Genomic DNA, 18,388 nt, shown 5'->3' on the forward strand with positions numbered 1-18,388 from the left:
CACCCACCTGGACGCCTCACACACCTCACACAGGATTTCCAACGTGGGACACATGATCCCCTACTCCTAAAGCATTTCCCTCCCTGAGTCTTCCCTCAGTTCCTAAACTATTTTAGATAAACAGAGATGATAAAGACGGAGCTCTGCTCAAGCAAAACACCTAAAAATCACCTATTTTTCCTACCTTTATTCCACCCCCAATATCAGATCCATCCCCAGGTCTTATGGGTCCCACCAAAGCACACGTCATCTACCCGCCTCTCTCCACAAACCTCACCCCAGTCAAACTGAGTCATCTCCCACTGAGCGGCTGCAACCACCTCCACTGACTCCCCAACTTCCAGTTCTCACCCCTCCAAGCCATTTCCACCCAGCATCCAGACTGACTCTTTTTAAACAGCTTTACAGAGGTATAAATAATATAATAATCAACATGCAATAAACTGCACATATTAAAAGGGTACAATTCAATAAATTTGAACATAAAGACACACATGGGAGGCTGGGCGTGGTGGCTCACGCCTGTAATCCCAGCACTTTCGGCGGCCAAGGCGAGCAGATCACCTGAGGTCAGGAGTTCAAGACCAGCCTGGCCAACACGGTGAAACCCTGTCTCTACCAAAAATAGAAAAATAGCCGGACGTGGTGATGAGCACCTGTAGTCCCAGCTACTCGGGAGGCTGAGGCAGGAGAATCACTTGAACCCGGAAGGCGGAGGTTGCAGTAAGTCGAGATCACACTACTACTACTCCAGCCTGGCAACAGAGCGAGACTCCGTCTCAAAAGAAAGAAAGAAAGAAATATATAAAAAAAGTAAAAGACACACATGGGAAACCCAGATCACCACAATCAAGAAATAAACACACCCGCCACCCGTAAAGGTTCTCCTTTGTTATCTCTCCCAGCTGCCCCTCCCGTCCCTCCCTGCCCCTGGGGCCCCAGGCAACCACCCATCTACTTTCCATCAGTACAGATTGGACAGTATTCTCTAGAATATTACATAAAAGAAAGTACAGTCTATACTCTGTTTTGCCTGGCTTCTTTCATCCAGCAAAACTATTCTGATATTCGCCCATATTGTTAAATAAATGTATCAACAGTGTGTCCTAATTGTTAAATGTATCAATAGTTTGTCCTAAATTTTTAAATGTTTGAGTAAACATGTCTTAAAAGTTTATTGAGATAGAATTCATATATCCTAATATTCACCTATTTTAAGTGTATAATTAAATAAATGTTAGTATATTTACAGGGTTTTACAGCCATCACCACAATCGAATTTAAGGACACTTCCATCACCCCAAAAAGAAGCCCCATTCCCATTAAGCAGTCACTCCCACGGCCCCTCCCCACAGCCTGGGGAACCAGGGGCTGCCTAGCTCTAAGGATTTGCCTCTTGTTCAGAATTTTTTTATTTTCTAAGACAAGGTCTCACTCTTGCCCAGGCTGGAGTGCAGTAGCTCGATCTCAGTTCACTGCAACCTCTGCCTCACGGGTTCAAGCGATTCTCCCACCTCAGCCTCCCCCTAAGCAGTTGGGATTACAGGCACCCACCACCATGCTCAGCTAATTTTTGTATTTTTAGTAGAGGTGGGGTTTCACCATGTTGCCCAGGCTGGTCTCAAACTCCTGACCTCTGGTGATCCACGTGCCTTGGCCTCCCAAAGCGCTGGGATTACAGGTGTGAGCCACAGCGCCCGCCCCACAATATTTCATATAAATAGAATCCTACAATACGTGGCCTTCTGTGTCTGGCTTCTTTCACTCAGTATCACGTTTTCAAGGTTCATTCATGTTGCCACATGAATGGGTAGGTCATTCCTTTTTTTTTTTTTTTTTTTTTTTTTGAGACGGAGTTCTGCTCTTGTTGCCCAGACTGGAGTGCAGTGGCGTGATCTCGGCTCACTGCAACCTCCGCTTCCCAGGTTCAAGGGATTCTCCTGCCTCAGCCTTCCGAGTAGCTGGGATTACAGGCATGTGCCACCACGTCCGGCTAATTTTGTATTTTTAGTAGAGACAGAGTTTCTCCATGTTGGTAAGGCTGGTCTCAAACTCCGGACCTCAGATGATCCGCCCGCCTCAGCCTCCCAAAGTGCTGGGATTACACACTTGAGCCACCGCGCCCAGACTTTTTTTTTTTTTTTGAGACAGTCTCGCTTTGTCACCCAGGCTGGAGTTCAGTGGCACGATCTAGACTCACTGCAACCTCCTGTTTCCCCAGTTCAAGTGATTCTCCTGCCTCAGCCTCCCAAGTAGCTGGGATTACAGGTGCCTGCCACCAAGCCTGGCTAATTTTTTTTGTATTTTTAGTAGAGACGGGGTTTCGCCATGTTGCCCTGGCTGGTTTCAAACTCCTGAGCTCAGGCAATCCGTCCGCCTCAGCCTCCCAAAGTGCTGGGATTACAGACGTGAGCCACCATGCCCGGCAGTCATTCCTTTTTATAGCTGAAACATATTCCATTGTGTGGCTATGTCACATTTTAAATGTGATGGACGATCCATCCATCACTTAGTGGATACTTTGGGTTGTTTCTACCTTTTGGTTGCTGTGAATAGTGTTGCTGGGACATTCGGGTACTAGTATTTGTTTGAATACCTGTTTTCAATTCCGTTGGGTATATACCTGTGAGTTGAATTGCTGGCTCATACAGTGAGTCTATGTCTAACTTTTTTTTTTTTTTTTTTTTTTTTGATCATGGAGACTTACTCTGTCACCTAGGCTGGAGTGCAGTGGCATGATCTCAGCTCACTGCAACCTCCGCCTCCTGGGTTCAAGCGATTCTCCTGCCTCAGTCTCCCAAGAGCTGGGATGACAGGTGTCTACCACCATGCTTAGCTAATTTTTGTATTTTTGGTAGACAGGGTTTCATCATGTTGGCCAGGCTGGTCTCAAACTCCTGACCTCAGGTGATTCGCCCTCCTTGGCCTCCCAAAGTGCTGGGATTACAGGCGTGAGCCACCATGCCCGGCCTAACATTTCAATGAAATGTTTTTCAAGGTGTTTTTCCACACTGGCTGCACTATTTTATATTCACATCCACAATGTGAATTGTGGTTTTTTTAGAGACAGTCTCACTATGTTGCCCAGGCTGGCCTTCCAGCCTTCTGTTGCCCTTCTCAGCCTTCTGAGTAGCTGGGGGCACAGGTAAGTGCCACTCGCTCAGCTCCTCCTTGTGGTTTTGACTTGCATTTCCCTAATGACTGATTATGTTTTCATGTACTTACTGGCCATCTGTATATCTTCATTGGAAAAATGTCTATCCAAATTCATTGCCCCAAATCCAATTTTAAAAACCTAAATTGGCCGGAAGCGGTGGCTCACGCCTATAATCCCAGCACTTTGGGAGGCCTAGGTGGGCAGATCACGAGGTCAGGAGATCAAGACCAACCTGGCTAACATGGTGAAACCCTGTCTCTACTAAAAATACAAAAAATTAGCCAGGCATGGTGGCAGGCACCTGTAGTCTCAGCTACTTGGGAGGCTGAGGCAGGAGAATGGCGTGAACCCGGGAGGCGGAGCTTGCAGTGAGCCGAGATCATGCCACAGCACTCCAGCCTGGGTGACAGAGCGAGACTCTGTCTCAAAAAAAAAAACAAAAAAACAAAAAAACAAAAAACAAAAAACAAAAACCTAAGCTATGGCCAGGAACGGTGGCTCACACTTGTAATCCCAGCACTTTGGGAGGCTGAGGCGGGTGGATCATGAGGTCAGGAGATAGAGACCATCCAGGCTAACAGGGTGAAATGCTGTCTCTACTAAAAATACAAAAAATTAGCCAGGCGTGGTAGCATGCGCCTGTAGTCCCAGCTACTCCAGAGGCTGAGGCAGGAGAATCGCTTGAACCCGGGAGGCAGAGGTTGCAGTGAGCTGAGATCGCGCCACTGCATTCCAGCCTGGGTGACAGAGTGAGACTCCGTCTCAAAACAAAACGAACAAAACAAAAAAAAAGAAACCCTAAGTTATGGCCAGGCATGGTGGCTCACTTCTGTAATCCCAGCACTTTGGGAGGCCGAAGAGGGCTGATCACACGAGGTCAGGGGTTCGAGACCAGCCTGGCCAACATGGTGAAACCCCATCTCTAATAAAAATACGAAAATTAGCCAGGTGTGGTGGCGGGTGCCTGTAATCCCAGCTACTCAGGAGGCTGAGGCAGGAGAATCACTTGAACCCGGGAGACGGAGGTTGCAGTGAGCCAAGATCATGCCATTGCACTCCAGCCTGGATGACAAGAGTGAAACTCTGTCTCAAATAAATAAATAAATAAATAAAAACCTAAGTTACAGCTGGGCACGGTGGCTCACGCATGTAATTCCAGCACCTTGGGAGGCCAAGGTGTCAGGAAGTCAAGAGGTTAAGAGGTCAAGACCAGCCTGGCCAACATGATGAAAACCTGTCTTCACTAAAAACACAGAAATTAGCCAGGCGTGGTGGCGAACACCTGTAGTTCCAGCTACTTGGGAGGCTGAAACAGGATAATTGCTTTTACCCAGGAGATAGAGGTTGTAGTAGTGAGCCAAGATGGCACCACTACACTACAGCCTGGGGGACAGAGTGAGATTCTGTCTCATTTAAAAAAAAAAAAAAAAAAAAGGCCAGGCATGGTGGCTCATGCCTGTAATCCCAGCACTTTGGGAGGCCGAGGCAGGCGGATCATGAGGTCAGGAGATCGAGACCATTCTGGCTAACATGGTGAAACCCCATCTCTACTAAAAAATACAAAAAAAAATTAGCCGGGCGTGGTGGCAGGTGCCTGTAGTCCCAGCTACTTGGGAGGCTGAGGCAGGAGAATGGTGTGAACCCAGGAGGTGGAGCTTGCAGTGAGCTGGGATCGTGCCACTGCACTCCAGCCTGGGTGATGGAGCGAGACTCTGTCTCAAAAAAAAAAAAAAAAAAAAAAAAAAAAACCTAAGTTAGATCACATCAATCTCTCTTCAACCTCACCCTCCGCCCACCACCGCCGCCCCCCACATGCTTCCTAAGTTCCAGTGCCAGCTGTCCAGTTCCTTTATGTTACTCAGACAAACAAAGGCCTGGCCCGGCTCAGGCATTGGCACCTACTCCTCTCCTGGCCTGCAAGGCCTGTCCCAACTCTTCACTGGCCTGTTCATTCTTACTCTTCAGGTCTGATGTCAATTCTCAGCTCTCTACAGCCAGCTTCCCACCCTACCCAAAGCAGCCCCTTCCCTGTTTCCTCTGCAGCACAGCCCCTTGTTTAGTTCCTTCACTAAGCTGATCACAATTGGAAATTATTTTAGTTTACATGTTGTCATCTTCCCTGCTGTGAGACCTGCCCTGAAACTTGAGACCTTAGGTGTGTTATTTACATATATATCCCCAGTGCTAGCATAGTACTGGTTGCATATTAAGTTGTAAAATATATCTGTTTAATGAACCCATGAATAAACTGCCTCTTACTCTAGAATTCACAACAGTGAGCACCATGTTAAAATCAGGTTTAAGTTCTTATCCTTCTAAATGAGTGGTTTCCTCCAAAATTGTTAAAAAAAATTTTTTTTTTAAATCAACAATTACTATGGGATTATGCACATGAAGTTATTCACTTGGCAAATAGTTTGAGTGTGTGATGTGCCAGGCATCATTCTGGGAACTGAGAACACAGCCAGAACCAAGACAACCCCTGACCTCAGGGGGCTGACACTCGAAAGAGGAAGGGACAGACACAGACGTGCAATTTCAGCTTAGAGCACACACTCAGGGTCATGGGACAGAACGACCAGGAGGGGAGGGCAGAGACCTCAGCTGCAGTGGTCAGGGAAGGCCTCTGTGAGGAGGCAATGTGCGAGGTTCTCAGTCTGAAAGAGAAAAACAATCTGGCTGTGTAAAGAACTAGGGCAGAAACATTCCGGGAAGATGTAACAAGAACAGAGGTCCTAAGACCAGAAACACGTGTGGCACATCCAAGGGGCAGAAAAGAAGCCAGCGTGACAGGAGCAGAGGAAGACAGAGGTTGGAAAGGAAGGCAGGGTCAGATGGCAGACAGCCTTCCCAGCCTGGCCAAGGGACAGCGGGATTTTACAAGATGAAGCCAGCAGAGGGCTTTCAGTGGGGCTAACATCATCTGAATTTGGTTTAAAAAATATCACTCTGACTGCTGGGTGGAGCATATAAATTTGTAAATCTATATTTAAATATGTAGGGGGGTGCACTTCAAAAGGTCTGGAAGCATACACACCAAATTCTTAACTAGAGCAAGAAGAGTGGGCCAAGGTGGGTATATGCAGGGAGAGAGGTCAACTGACACATTTTCACACACGCTCATGCTATTGGAGTCTTTTATAAGAATATATTTGGCTGGGCGCGGTGACTCACGCCTGTAATCCTAGCACTTTGGGAGGCTGAGGAGGGTGGACCACCTGAGGTCAGGAGTTCAAGACCAGCCTGACCAACGTGGTGAAACCCCGTCTTTACTAAAAATACAAAAAATTAGCCGGGCGTGGTGGCGGGCGCCTGTAATCCCAGCTACTCCAGAGGCTGAGGCAGGAGAATCACTTGAACCCAGGAGGCGGAGGTTGTAGTGAGCCGAGATCGCACCACTACACTCCAGCCTGGACGACAGAGTGAGACTCCATCTCAAAAAAAAAAAAAAAAGGAATATATTCATATATTCCCGAACAATAAAAAGAATGGTCACCCCTGAAGATATTCCAAACCAAGCTCCTCAGAACCTGAGGCTCTGCCCAGGGAAGCCCTATCTCACGCACAGAGCTGCTGGAACAGGGCAGGACGTGCCACAGAGGCCATCTCAGGAGAGTCCCCTGGGCGTCTGCTCAACTGTTCCCCTCCTACCTGGAGTCGGCTTGCCCTTCACTACCTGGCAGGTTCCTTTTCATTCCTCAAGATGGCAGCACAATGGTGCGGCCTCCCGGGGAGAAGCAGTTCTTGCCTGCCTGCTTGAGCCCCAATGCCACAATTACTTTGAGATCTATGTTCCAATGCCTGTTTACCAGGGAACTCTTTGAAGGTAAGAACTCTCTTACCTATTTGTGTGCCCGCAGCCCCTGGGATGAGGCCGAGCATGCAGCAGATGCTGGATAAATAGTCATGAGGGTGACTGATCAGCCTTGGTCTCTGCTGCTGGACCCACATCTCTTGTACTCAGAGTGCCCACTTCAGCACCAGATACAGTTATCCACTCAGTTACTGACGAGTCCCTTCGCTTTGTCTAGATACTGGGCACAAACTGACCATAGGAATCTTCTACCAAGTTAAGAGCCAAATGGAGATAAAGGACCACTGGGTATGGTCTAGATTTGCATTCCCAAACGGGAATTTCTGCAAAGGTATTAATCGAGAAGCTATGAAAAAATGTTCCAGGCTAAAATACCTTTTTTTTTTTTTTTTTTTTTTGAGACAGATTTTCACTCTTTTTGCCCAGGTTGGAGTGCACTGGCGCAATCTCAGCTCACCACAACCTCCGCCTCCAGGGGTTCAAGCAATTCTCCTGCCTCAGCCTCCTGAGTAGCTGGGATTACAGGCATGCGCCACCACATCCACCACGCCCAGCTAATTTTTTATTTTTAGTAGAGACAGGGTTTCTCCATGTTGGTCAGGCTGGTCTTGAACTCCCGACCTCAGGTGATCCGCCCACCTCAGCCTCCCAAAGTGCTGGGATTACAGGCGTGAGCCAGCGCCTGGCCTAGAATATCTTTTTTTAAGAGACAGGGTCTTGCTCTGTTGCTCAGGCAGGAGTACATGGCGTGATCATAGCTCACTGCAGCCTTGAACTCCTGGGCTCAAGTGATCCTCCTGCCTCAGCTTCCCAAGTAGCTAGGACTATAGGGACAGGTCAGCATGCCTGGCTTCTTTTTATTATTATTATTTTTTTTTAGTAGAGACAGGAGCTTGCTGTGTTGCCCAGGCTGGTCTCAACCTCCTGGGCTCAGATGATTCTCCTGCCTCAGTCTCCCAAAGTGATGGGATTACAGGCATGAGCTACCAAACGCCACCCAGGCCAGAATCCTTTTTTTTTTTTTTTTGAGATGGAGTTTCACTCTTGTCGCCCAGGCTGGAGTGCAATGGCGCGATCTCGGCTCACCGCAGCCTCCGCCTCCCAGGTTCAAGCAATTCTCCTGCCTCAGCCTCCCAAGTAGCTGGGATTACAGGCATGCGCCACCATGCCTGGCTAATTTGTTTGTATTTTTAGTAGAGATGGGGTTTCTCCATGTTGTTCAGGCTGGCCTCGAACTCCTGACCTCAGGTGATCTGCCCACCTTGGCCTCCCAAAGTGCTGGGATTACAGGTGTGAGCCACCGCACCTGGCCTCTAGAATACTTTTGAAGAAAGCTGCATCCCTTACTACCCCAATGAAGTGTCACAAAGCACACAAGCAGTTAAAAGCTCTGAAAAGTTCTATGGTGAAGAAGCCAATCTAATCCATTGTTTCCCATACTGTGGTGGCTTAACGATGCTTTTCTTGCGATACGCCTATTAAATCTTACAGAACGGCAACAGCAGCAGCTAGCATTTGCTGAGCATCTGCTATGTGCCAGGCACATATACTGAGGACTTTCTCCTTATCTCCATTTTACTGAAACCCAGAAAGTTTAATAACTTGCCTGACATCTGGGAATGAGATTCTGGGGAAGTGAGGATGTAAGCCTGGGCAGCCAATGTCCAGAACCCCACTCCAAACCACCGTGCCCTGCAGCTCCCCAGGCCACAGTCATGTGGCTGCAGGTCAGCGCATGCTGATCCAGGCCACGAGCAGGGTTTTGAAAGCTTAAGCGTGAATGCTGTACACATATTCTTTGCCTCTCAGACTCTTGCTACAGGAACATGATACATCAAGTTCATACCATAAACCAGAATAAAATTCACTACTCTGCAGGACTCAGACTCACGTCCAAAGATAAATTACTACCAAATAAGGTCTACGATTCAACTCAAACTCTGTATTTTGTGTTTCTCTGACACCTATTTATCATATTAGAACTTTAAAAGTTGACAATTTTTAGAGGCATTTATATGACACAATGAAGGCCAAATCATACCTTACATTTGATTTGTCATTCAGGTTGCTAAATTCAAGCAAAAATGTGGCCAATAAAGTTATCCAAGTCTAGAAATAAATCCTTATATTGATGCTCAATTAATTCTCAGCAAGAGTGTGAATACAATACAGTGGGAAAAAAGTAGTCTCTTCAATAAATGGAACTGGGACAACAAGATATCTACATGCAAAAGAATTAAGTTTGACCCCCTGCCTCACACCATATACAAAAATTAACTCAAAATGGATCATAGGCCTAAATGGAAGAGCTAAAACTAAAACTCTTTTTTTTTTTTTTTTTTAAGACAGAGTCTCACTCTGTCGGCCCAGGCTGGAGTCCAGTGGCGCAATCTTGGCTCACTGCAAGCTCTGCCTCCCAGGTTCACACCATTCTCCTGCCTCAGCCCCCTGAGTAGCTGGGACTACAGGCGCCCGCCACCACACCCAGCTAATTTTTTTTGTATTTTTAGTACAGACGGGGTTTCACCGTGTTAGCCAGGATGGTCTTGATCTCCTGACCTCATGATCCACCCGCCTCGGCCTCCCAAAGTGCTGGGATTACAAGCGTGAGCCACCACGCCCAGCACAAAACTAAAACTCTTAAAGAAAACACAGGGGCAAATCTTTGTATTTTTTGTATTTTTAGTAGAGATGGGGTTTCACCATGTTGGCCAGGCTGATCTCGAACTCCTGACCTCAGGTGATCTGCCTGCCTTGGCCTCCCAAAGTGCTGGGATTAGAGGCGTGAGCCACTGTGCTCAGCCGAATCTTTTATTTTTAGACAGGGTCTCACTCTGTCACCTAGGCTGGAGTGCAGTGGTGTGAACTTGGCTCACTGCAAACCCTGCCCCTTCCCCCACTCCCTCCAGCCCCCTAAGGCTCAAGTGATCCTCCCACTTCAGCCTCCCAAGTAGCTGGGATCACAGGCACGCACCACTATGCCTGGCTATTTTTGTTGTATTTTTTAGTGGAGGCAGGGTCTCCCCATGTTGGCCAGGCTGGGCTCAAATTCCTGAGCTCAAGTGATCTGCCTGCCTCGGCCTGCCAAGTGCTGAGATTACAAGCGTAAGCCAGCACACCTGGCCTCAAGCATCTTTTTATGTGCTCACTGGACATTTTAAATTTTCTTTAAAGAAATGTTCATTCAATCCTTTGTTGAGGTTTTCAATTGGTTTCTCTATTTTTATTGTTAGCTTTTGGACAAGGTCAGGCACAGGATAACTTACTTTTGGGTATACCACTACCTTTTTGTATTTTTTGTAGAGACAGGGTCTCACTATGTTGCCCCAGCTGGTCTCGAACTGCTGGCCTCAAGTGATCCTCCTGCCTTGGCTTTCTGCTGAGATTACAGGCATAAGCCACTGTGCCTGGCTTTTTTTCATTGTAAACTTGTAAGAGTTCCTTATATATTCTAGATACAAGTCTCTTATCAGATACATGATTTACAAATATATTCCCTCATTCTGTAGATTTTCGTTTCACTTTCTTAATTTTGTCCTTAGAAACACGAAAGTTAAGCCGGGAGAGGTAGCTCACACCTGTAATCCCAGCACTTTGGGAGGCTGAGGAGGGTGGATCAGAAGGTCAGGAGATCAAGACCATCCTGGCTAACACGGTGAAACCCCATCTCTACTAAAAATACAAAAAATTAGCCAGGTATGGTGGTGGGTGCCTGTAGTCCCAGCTACTTGGGAGGCTGAGGCAGGAGAATGGCATGAACCCAGGAGGCAGAGGTTGCAGTGAGCCAAGATCGTGCCACTGCACTCCAGCCTGGGCGAAAGAGTGAGACTCCGTCTCAAAAAAAAAAAAAAAAGCCACAGAAATTTTTATTTTTGGTGTAGTCCAATTTTTCTGTATTTTTCTTTTGTCACTTGCATTTTTGTGTTATATGAAGAAGCCATTGCTGACCCAAGGTCAGCAACTCTGTCTCAAAAACTCTGTCTCAAAAAAAAAAAAAAAAAAAAAAAAGATGCTTGAGCATCATTAGCCATCAGAGAAATGCAAACCAAAATTCACAAAATCACTTCACACCCACAAGGATGGCTAAAGTAAAACAGAAATTAACAAGTGTTGACAAAGATGTGGAGAAAGTGGAACCTTCATATGATGCTAGTGGGAAATGTGCAATGGTACAATTGCTTTGGAAAATTGACAGTTCCTCAAAATGTCAAACATAGAATTATCCTATGGCCTAGCAATTCCATTCCTAGGTTTATTCTCAAAAGAATTGAAAACATCTGTAATCCCAGCACTTTTGGAGGCTGAGGCACGAGGACTGCTTGAGCCTAGGAGTTTGAGACCAGCCTAGGCAACATAGGTAGATCCTACCTCTACAAAAAATGAAAAATTAGCTGGGTGTAGTAGTGTGCATCTGTGGTCACAGCTACTCTAGAGGCTGAGGCAGGAGGATCATTTGAGTCCAGGCGGTAAAGGCTGCAGTGAACCGTCATCATGCCACTGCACTCCAGCCTTTTCCAGTGGCTGGAATATCATTCAGCCATAAAAATAGTAAGTACTGATAGATGCTACAACATGAATGAACCTTGAAAACATGTGCTAAATGAAAGAAGCCAGACCCAAAAGACCACATATTATATGATGCCATTTATACGAAATCCCCAGAATAGGCAAATTCCTAAAGACAGAAAGTAGATTAGCAGTTGCCAGGGGCTGGCAGGGAGCACAGGAATGGGAGTGACTGCTGATGGGTACAGGGTTTCTTTTGGGGATGATGAAAAAGCTCTGAAGCAGATATGATGATGGTTGCATGGTTGCACAACTTTGTGGATGGTTTTGTGAAACCACTGGATTATATGCTTCAAATGGGTGGACTGTATGGTATGTCTTCTTTTTTTTTTTTTTTTTTTTCTTTTTGAGACAGAGTTTCACTCTGTTGCCCAGGCTGGAGTGCAATGGTGCAATCTCGGCTCACTGCAACCTCTGCCTCCCAGGTTCAAGAGATTCTCCTGCCTCAGCCTCCCAAGTAGATGGGATTACAGGCACCCGCCCCCATGCCCAGCTAATTTTTCTATTTTTAGTAGAGATGGGGTTTCACCATGTTGGCCAGGCTGGTCTCGAACTCCTGACCTCTTGATCTGCCCGCCTCGACCTCCCAAAGTGCTGGGATTATAGGCATAAGCCACGGCGCCCAGCTGGTATGTCATTATTATATGTCAATAAGGCTGTTTTTAAAAAGCTCTCAGGGAAGCACATCCTCTGTAATTGTCAACAGGTCACTGAGTGGGTGCTTCAGTCCATAGAACTACTCATTTCACCAGAACAAAACAGAAATATCTCAAGCAATACTACTTCTCTTTCCTTAAACACTTTTTCTAAATGAGGTTTCCCACTGAACCTCTTTTCCTTCAGCTCTTTGGACAATCCGCAATTGTCTTCAGTTTGTGATTCTTTTTTTGAGACAGAGTTTCACTCTTGTTGCCCAGGCTAGAGTGCAATGGAGCAATCTCAGCTCACTGCAACCTCCACTTCCTGGGCTCAAGCGATTCTCCTGCTTCAGCCTCCTAAGTAGCTGGGATTACAGGCGCCCACCACCACGCCCAGCTAATTGTTTGTATTTTTAGTAGAGACAGGGTTTCTTTTTTTTTTGGAGGCGGAATCTCGCTCTGTCACCTACGCTAGAGTGTAGTGGCGCGATCTTGGCTCACTGTACAACCTCCGCCTCCCAGGTTCAAACAATTATCCTGCCTCAGCCTCCCAAGTAACTGGGACTACATGTGCATGCCGCCACGCCCAGCAAAGTTTTTGTATTTTAGTACAGATGGGGTTTCACCATGCTGCCCAGGCTGGTCTCAAACTCCTGAGTTCAGGCAATCCACCTGCCTCAGCCTCCCAAAGTGCTAGGATTACAGGCGTGAACCACCGTACCTGGCTGAGGTAGGGTTTCATCATGTTGGCCAGGCTGGTCTCGAACTCCTGACCTCAGGTGATCCACCCGCCTCGGCCTCCCAAAGTGCTAGGATTACAGGTGTGAGCCACTGTACCCGGCTGAGATAAGGTTTCATCATCTTGGCCAGGCTGGTCTCGAACTCCTGATCTCAGGTAATCCACCCGCCTTGGCCTCTCAAAGTGCTGGGATTACAGGCATGAGCCACCGTGCCCGGCCATTTTGTGATTCTTTAATGTCTGCTCTGTCTGGACTGGAAGCTCCATGAGGGCAAGGACTATACTTTGCTCACTGCTGAAACACTGGGGCCTGCAGTATCTAGCACAGTCAGTTCTGAGATATTTGCTGAATAAATGAGCTTTGAGATGGAGTTTCGCTCTTCTTGCCCAGGCTGGAGTACAATGCGCGATCTCGGCTCACCACAACCTCTGCCTCCCGGGTTCAAGTGTTTCTCCTGCCTCAGCCTCCTGAGTAGCTGGGATTACAGGCATGCGCCACCATGCCCAGCTAATTTTTGTATTTTTAGTTGAGATGGGGTTTCTCCATGTTGGTCAGGCTGGTCTCAAACTCCCGACCTCAGGTGATCCGCCCGCCTCAGCAAAGTGCTAGGATTACAGGCATGAGCCACCATGTCTAGCCATTGAATAAATGAGCTTTGAACACCCAGGGAACCAGATCAAATTAAACTGGGTATTTCCTCAAGTTCCTGGATCAAAACATCACAGCCTACAAACCGAGATCATTATATTTGGTGGTTTTCCCCAGGCTCAGCAATGACGAGGCAAGTTCAGCCTTGCGCAGGGCCAAGGAGAGAGAAAGGAGAAGGCAGAGGAGGGAAGAAGCAGGAAGGAGGTACAGGGCTGAGTGGCCCGGCCGGGCAGGACCGGGAGGACAAACTTACTTTTGTAGGCTGGCCATCTCTTTCACAGCTTCCACAGCCCCTGGCAGAGGCTCAAGTTCAAAAAAGAAATTCTTTGACTCCCAAATGCTGATGGCCTTCTCCTGAGAAGTTGAGAAAAGCAAGTTACTTCTGGGGTCCTCAGCACCTTACTGCCCTCATCTTGGGAAGTACATCCAAGCTATAGGGGGAGTGGTTCTGCATTCCTCTCACTCCCCCAAACACACACCCAAGGACGTATTTCCTGGGGGAAGCGCAGAGAGTATGTGGACTTCGAACCCCTTTCCAGAAAGGACCTGACTTCGTCGGGATCCAGCAGAGACCAGCTAAGGTGTCAGGCCCATGGACTCCTACACCTGCCGGAGATCTCTGGGACCTGAGGCCAATCATCAGGAACTGCGTGCTTGCTAGGCTGGATTCGAGTGGCCAAAAGCATTGTGGAAACTGAGGCTGGACCAGCTCTTACCATGGTAGTAGAGTCCTTAAACTTGAGAACTGGAGGGACTCAGAGATCTTTAAGGTGCCATGAGGGATAAGGGGGAGCGGGAGACAGGGTAAAAGGACAATTCAGGGAGCTCGAGGATCCTCCTCACATTAAGCAGAAAAGCTCTGCTTTTATCGGTTTTATATGTTGAGGTGCCAATAAGTACATTAAAAAAAAAAAAGGATTCTGCTGCTTTTAGAGTTGCAAAGCAAAAATGCAGACCCTCATTTTACATGTCAGAAAACTGAGGCTCAGAACGGGGAAGAGATCCACCTGATGTCACACAGCAAAACAGCAGCTGAGCTGGGAGGAGAACCCCCAACACCAACCCTCTCCTCCCCACTCTCCAACCCCCGCTGCCTTTCTCCTTCCCCTGTTCTGCTGCAGGGCCAGAACGCAGCACCTTTTCTGGGGTCAGGCAAGGGGAAAGTGACAACCAGAGGGGAGACACATCTGGGCCTATTAGAAGCAGGAGCCTAAATCCCACGTGTGCAGTGCAGGAAGTGCCTCTGCCAGCTATTCTGCACACTACAGAAAGACAGCCACCCTGTCACATGGACAGCCGGAGGATGCCCTGACAGCACACCAGCAACACTCTCAGGAACCACAGGGACTAGGCAAATGCATGCTTATTACTGAAACACATTTGATCCTCACATCCCACATGGGGTACTGTGAAGACCAAAGGGAATACAGACAGAGCAGAATTTTGAAAAGTAGAAATGCCTACATACACAAAAGGAGCCACGTGTGTGTGGGGGGAGTTGTTTTAACCACAGATACTGGGCCAGCTTGCCCAAGGGGAGGCCCAGGGATGCCCACAGCAGCAAGCCGTGCCTCAGGAAGGGAAGTAGGGGAAGCCAGCAGATTACTCCCAGGGCACCCTGCTTACTGCCCCGTGCCTTTGCCTTGTGCTTGGAAACCAGTAACCCCGCACATACAGAGCCTACATATTTGCACAAAGAACTGGAAAAGCCGCTGCACTTTTCAGAGTTGGTGGTGGGCTTGGTTTCCATGTTAATACACTCCTGGGCAGATATACGGTGTCCAGACTCCCCATGCCGAGCACTGCCTATAAATGAACACTCGCCGCACACTGGAGCCTATTCCTGAGGCTGCAGAAAGTACCAGGGCATTTTCTCCCGTTTAAAGTTTATTATTAGGCATCCGCCCTGGAAGAGCTCAGCACACTGGGCTCTGTTAAAGTCACCTTCTGAAGTGCCTGGTGTTGATGGAGACAAATGGTACTTGGTTTCCTTTTTTAACACCTGTCCCTCAACAAACCACATTACTGATGAGGCATCTTTCTGAAGTCAGAAGAAATGTCACTTGTTAGAGACAGTAGTACAGAGAACAGGACTGCGGAGTGGGGAGCACTAACTGTGCTTGGGAGGCAGACAGACTTGGGTTTGAGTCCTGACTGAGCCTCTGAGCAGCATGTGACTTGGGGCAAGTTTCCTCATCTGGAAAACAGAGATAATAATATCTACCCAACATAAGAGAGGATGCAGTGAACTTGTGGCTAAAAAACGGGCTCTTATAACTTCCTTCTCCTCTTTATCAAACCCTCCAGCAGCAACCCTAGGTGGCCAATCAAGGGATGAGAGAAAACACTCAGCCTCTTTAATTTTGTGCATACCAAAATCCCCTGTTCCTTTTGCAAAATACTTCAAATTTACCAACCAAGATCTGTGTGTAAACGTCCCTCCTTGGATCTTTCCCCTCTATCCATCCTGGACAGAACACCTCGGGAGTCGGATGGTAGGGGTTGAGCTCAGGTGTTCAGCAAGGCCAGCTCTGCAAGGGGATAAGAAATGAGGTGGATCCCACCTCACCTGGACCATTGACTCACTGTGTGACCCCCAGAAAGTCACACAACCTCTCTGGGCCTCAAATACCCCTGGAAGCTATGCTTTCTTGGACAACAGCAAAAAAGATGGCTAAAGACACCCATCAAAGTCCTGCGAACAAAGAAGTGGGAATATGACTGCGGTCGGGGTGAAAGAGGACAACTTATAACGTTTATTTTTCTAAAAATTTAACAAACGACTTGAGGCCAAATATGCCACAAATTTTGAAGTCAGCTTTAGATGCAGAGTTAGGTATATTAACACTTTGTACTCTCCCGCATTTTCAGAAGCCTTGGATGGCAGCCAACAGATCCTGAGCGCGGGGCCGCATCTTCCCGGTGCGCTGTGGCCCCTAGTCCCCCCCAGACCCTATTCTACCAGAGGGCCACCCCGAGGATGGGGCGCTGACCGTCCAAGGTCACCCGCGCAGGGGCGGGGTCTGGGGCTCGGGGCGAGAAGGAGGCCCGGCGCGGGGCGGGGCGGGGACGCTCACGCTCAGCCCTGGCCGCAAGCTGCCGTACTGCTCCGACACCCAGAAGCCGCGCCGGTCCTCCAGCGCGATGAAGGGCTGGTCGGGAAAGCGCGCGCGGAACTTCCTGAGGAATCCGCCCTCGAAGTCGGCCAGCACGCCGTCCATGTCCACCAGCACCCGCAGGGCGCGGCCTCCCGCCAGGCCCGGCCCGCCCGCCGCCCCGCGCCGCCCCACGGGAACCGCCGCGCTGCAGAGCCGCCACGCACACCAGCCGCCCAGCCGGATCATGGCCCAGCACGCTGGCCCGTCGTGGGCGCGGGGACCTGGGCCGCGCCGTGCTGCCGGGGCCGGCCAGACATGCCCGCCGCGGAGGAGAAGCCCCCAATGCTGGGGCGCGCGTGGGGCGCGGGGCGCGGGGCGGGGAGCGCGGGGCGCGGGCGCGCAGGTACCGACCCCAGAGCGAGGCCGCGGCGCGCGCGGTCCTTAAAGGAACACGCGCCGGCGGAGGCGGAGCCCCGGGGCGGGGCTTCGAGGACGGACAGCGTTAAACGCCGTGCGCCTCTAGAAGGTCCGCGCTCCCGAGCTCTCGATTTGTGTCTTCTCCGTGGACCCTGGGCCCGGACTGCCTCCTCCCACTGCACAGACTACCATGGAGGAGCAGTGCAAACCGAGAAGCAGGCCTGTGTCGTTAGACATTTTTGAGCACTAACTGTGTCGAGTGTGAACCAAATAGACAAAGTTCCTGCCATCCTGGAACTTACGTTTTAGAAGGGGATCCAGACAACAGGATGGAGGAACCAAAACAGGGTGCACTCTGAAAGCCTCTCTGCTTTATTTACAGCAAGTGTCTGCGGAGAGACTGATAGAACCAATATCGTGCTAACATCATACAGCCTTAGTAAAACTGATGATTCTCAGGTAAATATATGAATAAATATTATGTACCCCTGTATAGTCTGCTTTTTTTTTTTTTTTTTTTTTTGAGACAGGGTCTTGCTCTGTTACCCAGGGTGGAGGCAGTGGCGTGATCTCAGTTCCCTGCAGCCTTGAGTTTCTGGGCCCAAGGGATCCTCCTGCTTCTGCCTCCTGAGTAGCTGGGACCACAGGGGCCTGCCACCACATCCTGGTAATTTTTTTTTTTTTTTTTGAGACAGAAGTCTTCCTATGTTGGGCTCAAACGATCCTCCCACCTCAGCCTCCCAAAGTGCTGGAATAACAGGAGTGAGCTACCATGCCCAGCCCACTTTTTTTCTTTTCAAGAAAAAAACAAAACAAAAATCACACGGCGATGGGATGGTGGAGAGAGGTGGAGGGATTAGCAGGGATGGGCAGGGAGGGCCTCTCCTAGGAAGTGATGCTGGAACAGAGACATCATGAGGAGAAAGAGCAGGCAAGAACCAAAGAGACAAGAGACCCCATCCACAAGGGCAGCAAGCTCAAAGGCCTGAGGGCTCAGGAAGGAGAGAAGCCAAAAAAAGCACAATTTTCTTTTCAGGTTTTAAGTACAGGGATACATGTGCAGATTTGTTATATAAATTGACTCTTGGGGGTTTAGTGTACAGATTATTACTACCCAGGTAATAAGCATAGTTCCTGATAGGTAGTTTTTCCATCCTCACCCTCCTCCCACTCTCCACCCTCAAGTAGGTCACCGTGTCTGTTGTACCCATCATTACGTCCATGTTTACTCAATGTTTAGTTCCCACTTTTAAGTGAGAGCATGAGGTAATTTTCTGTTCCTGTGTTTGCTTAGGATAATCGTCTCCAGC

General features: G+C 48.6%; 1 protein-coding gene across 4 annotated transcripts in view; it reads right to left on the reverse strand.

Moving 5' to 3' along the window:
* The window catches only part of NT5M (5',3'-nucleotidase, mitochondrial), a 33,720-nt gene extending 16,722 nt beyond the window's left edge, over nucleotides 1-16,998 (reverse strand). For 3 of the 4 annotated variants that reach the window (XM_054535492.2, XM_002827095.5, XM_054535493.2), the window contains exons 1-2: nucleotides 16,641-16,998; nucleotides 13,817-13,917 (exon numbers count right to left, since the gene is read on the reverse strand). In XM_054535492.2, coding sequence (XP_054391467.2) covers nucleotides 13,817-13,917; nucleotides 16,641-16,907 — 368 coding nt within the window. In that variant the 5' untranslated portion in view covers nucleotides 16,908-16,998. The remainder of the gene's footprint in view (nucleotides 1-13,816; nucleotides 13,918-16,640) is intronic. The other variant, XM_024234327.3, reaches the window with a different exon arrangement.
* Nucleotides 16,999-18,388: the final 1,390 nt, after the last annotated feature.

This window comes from Pongo abelii, chromosome 19, assembly GCF_028885655.2.
Source record: "Pongo abelii isolate AG06213 chromosome 19, NHGRI_mPonAbe1-v2.0_pri, whole genome shotgun sequence".
NCBI lineage: Eukaryota > Metazoa > Chordata > Mammalia > Primates > Hominidae > Pongo > Pongo abelii.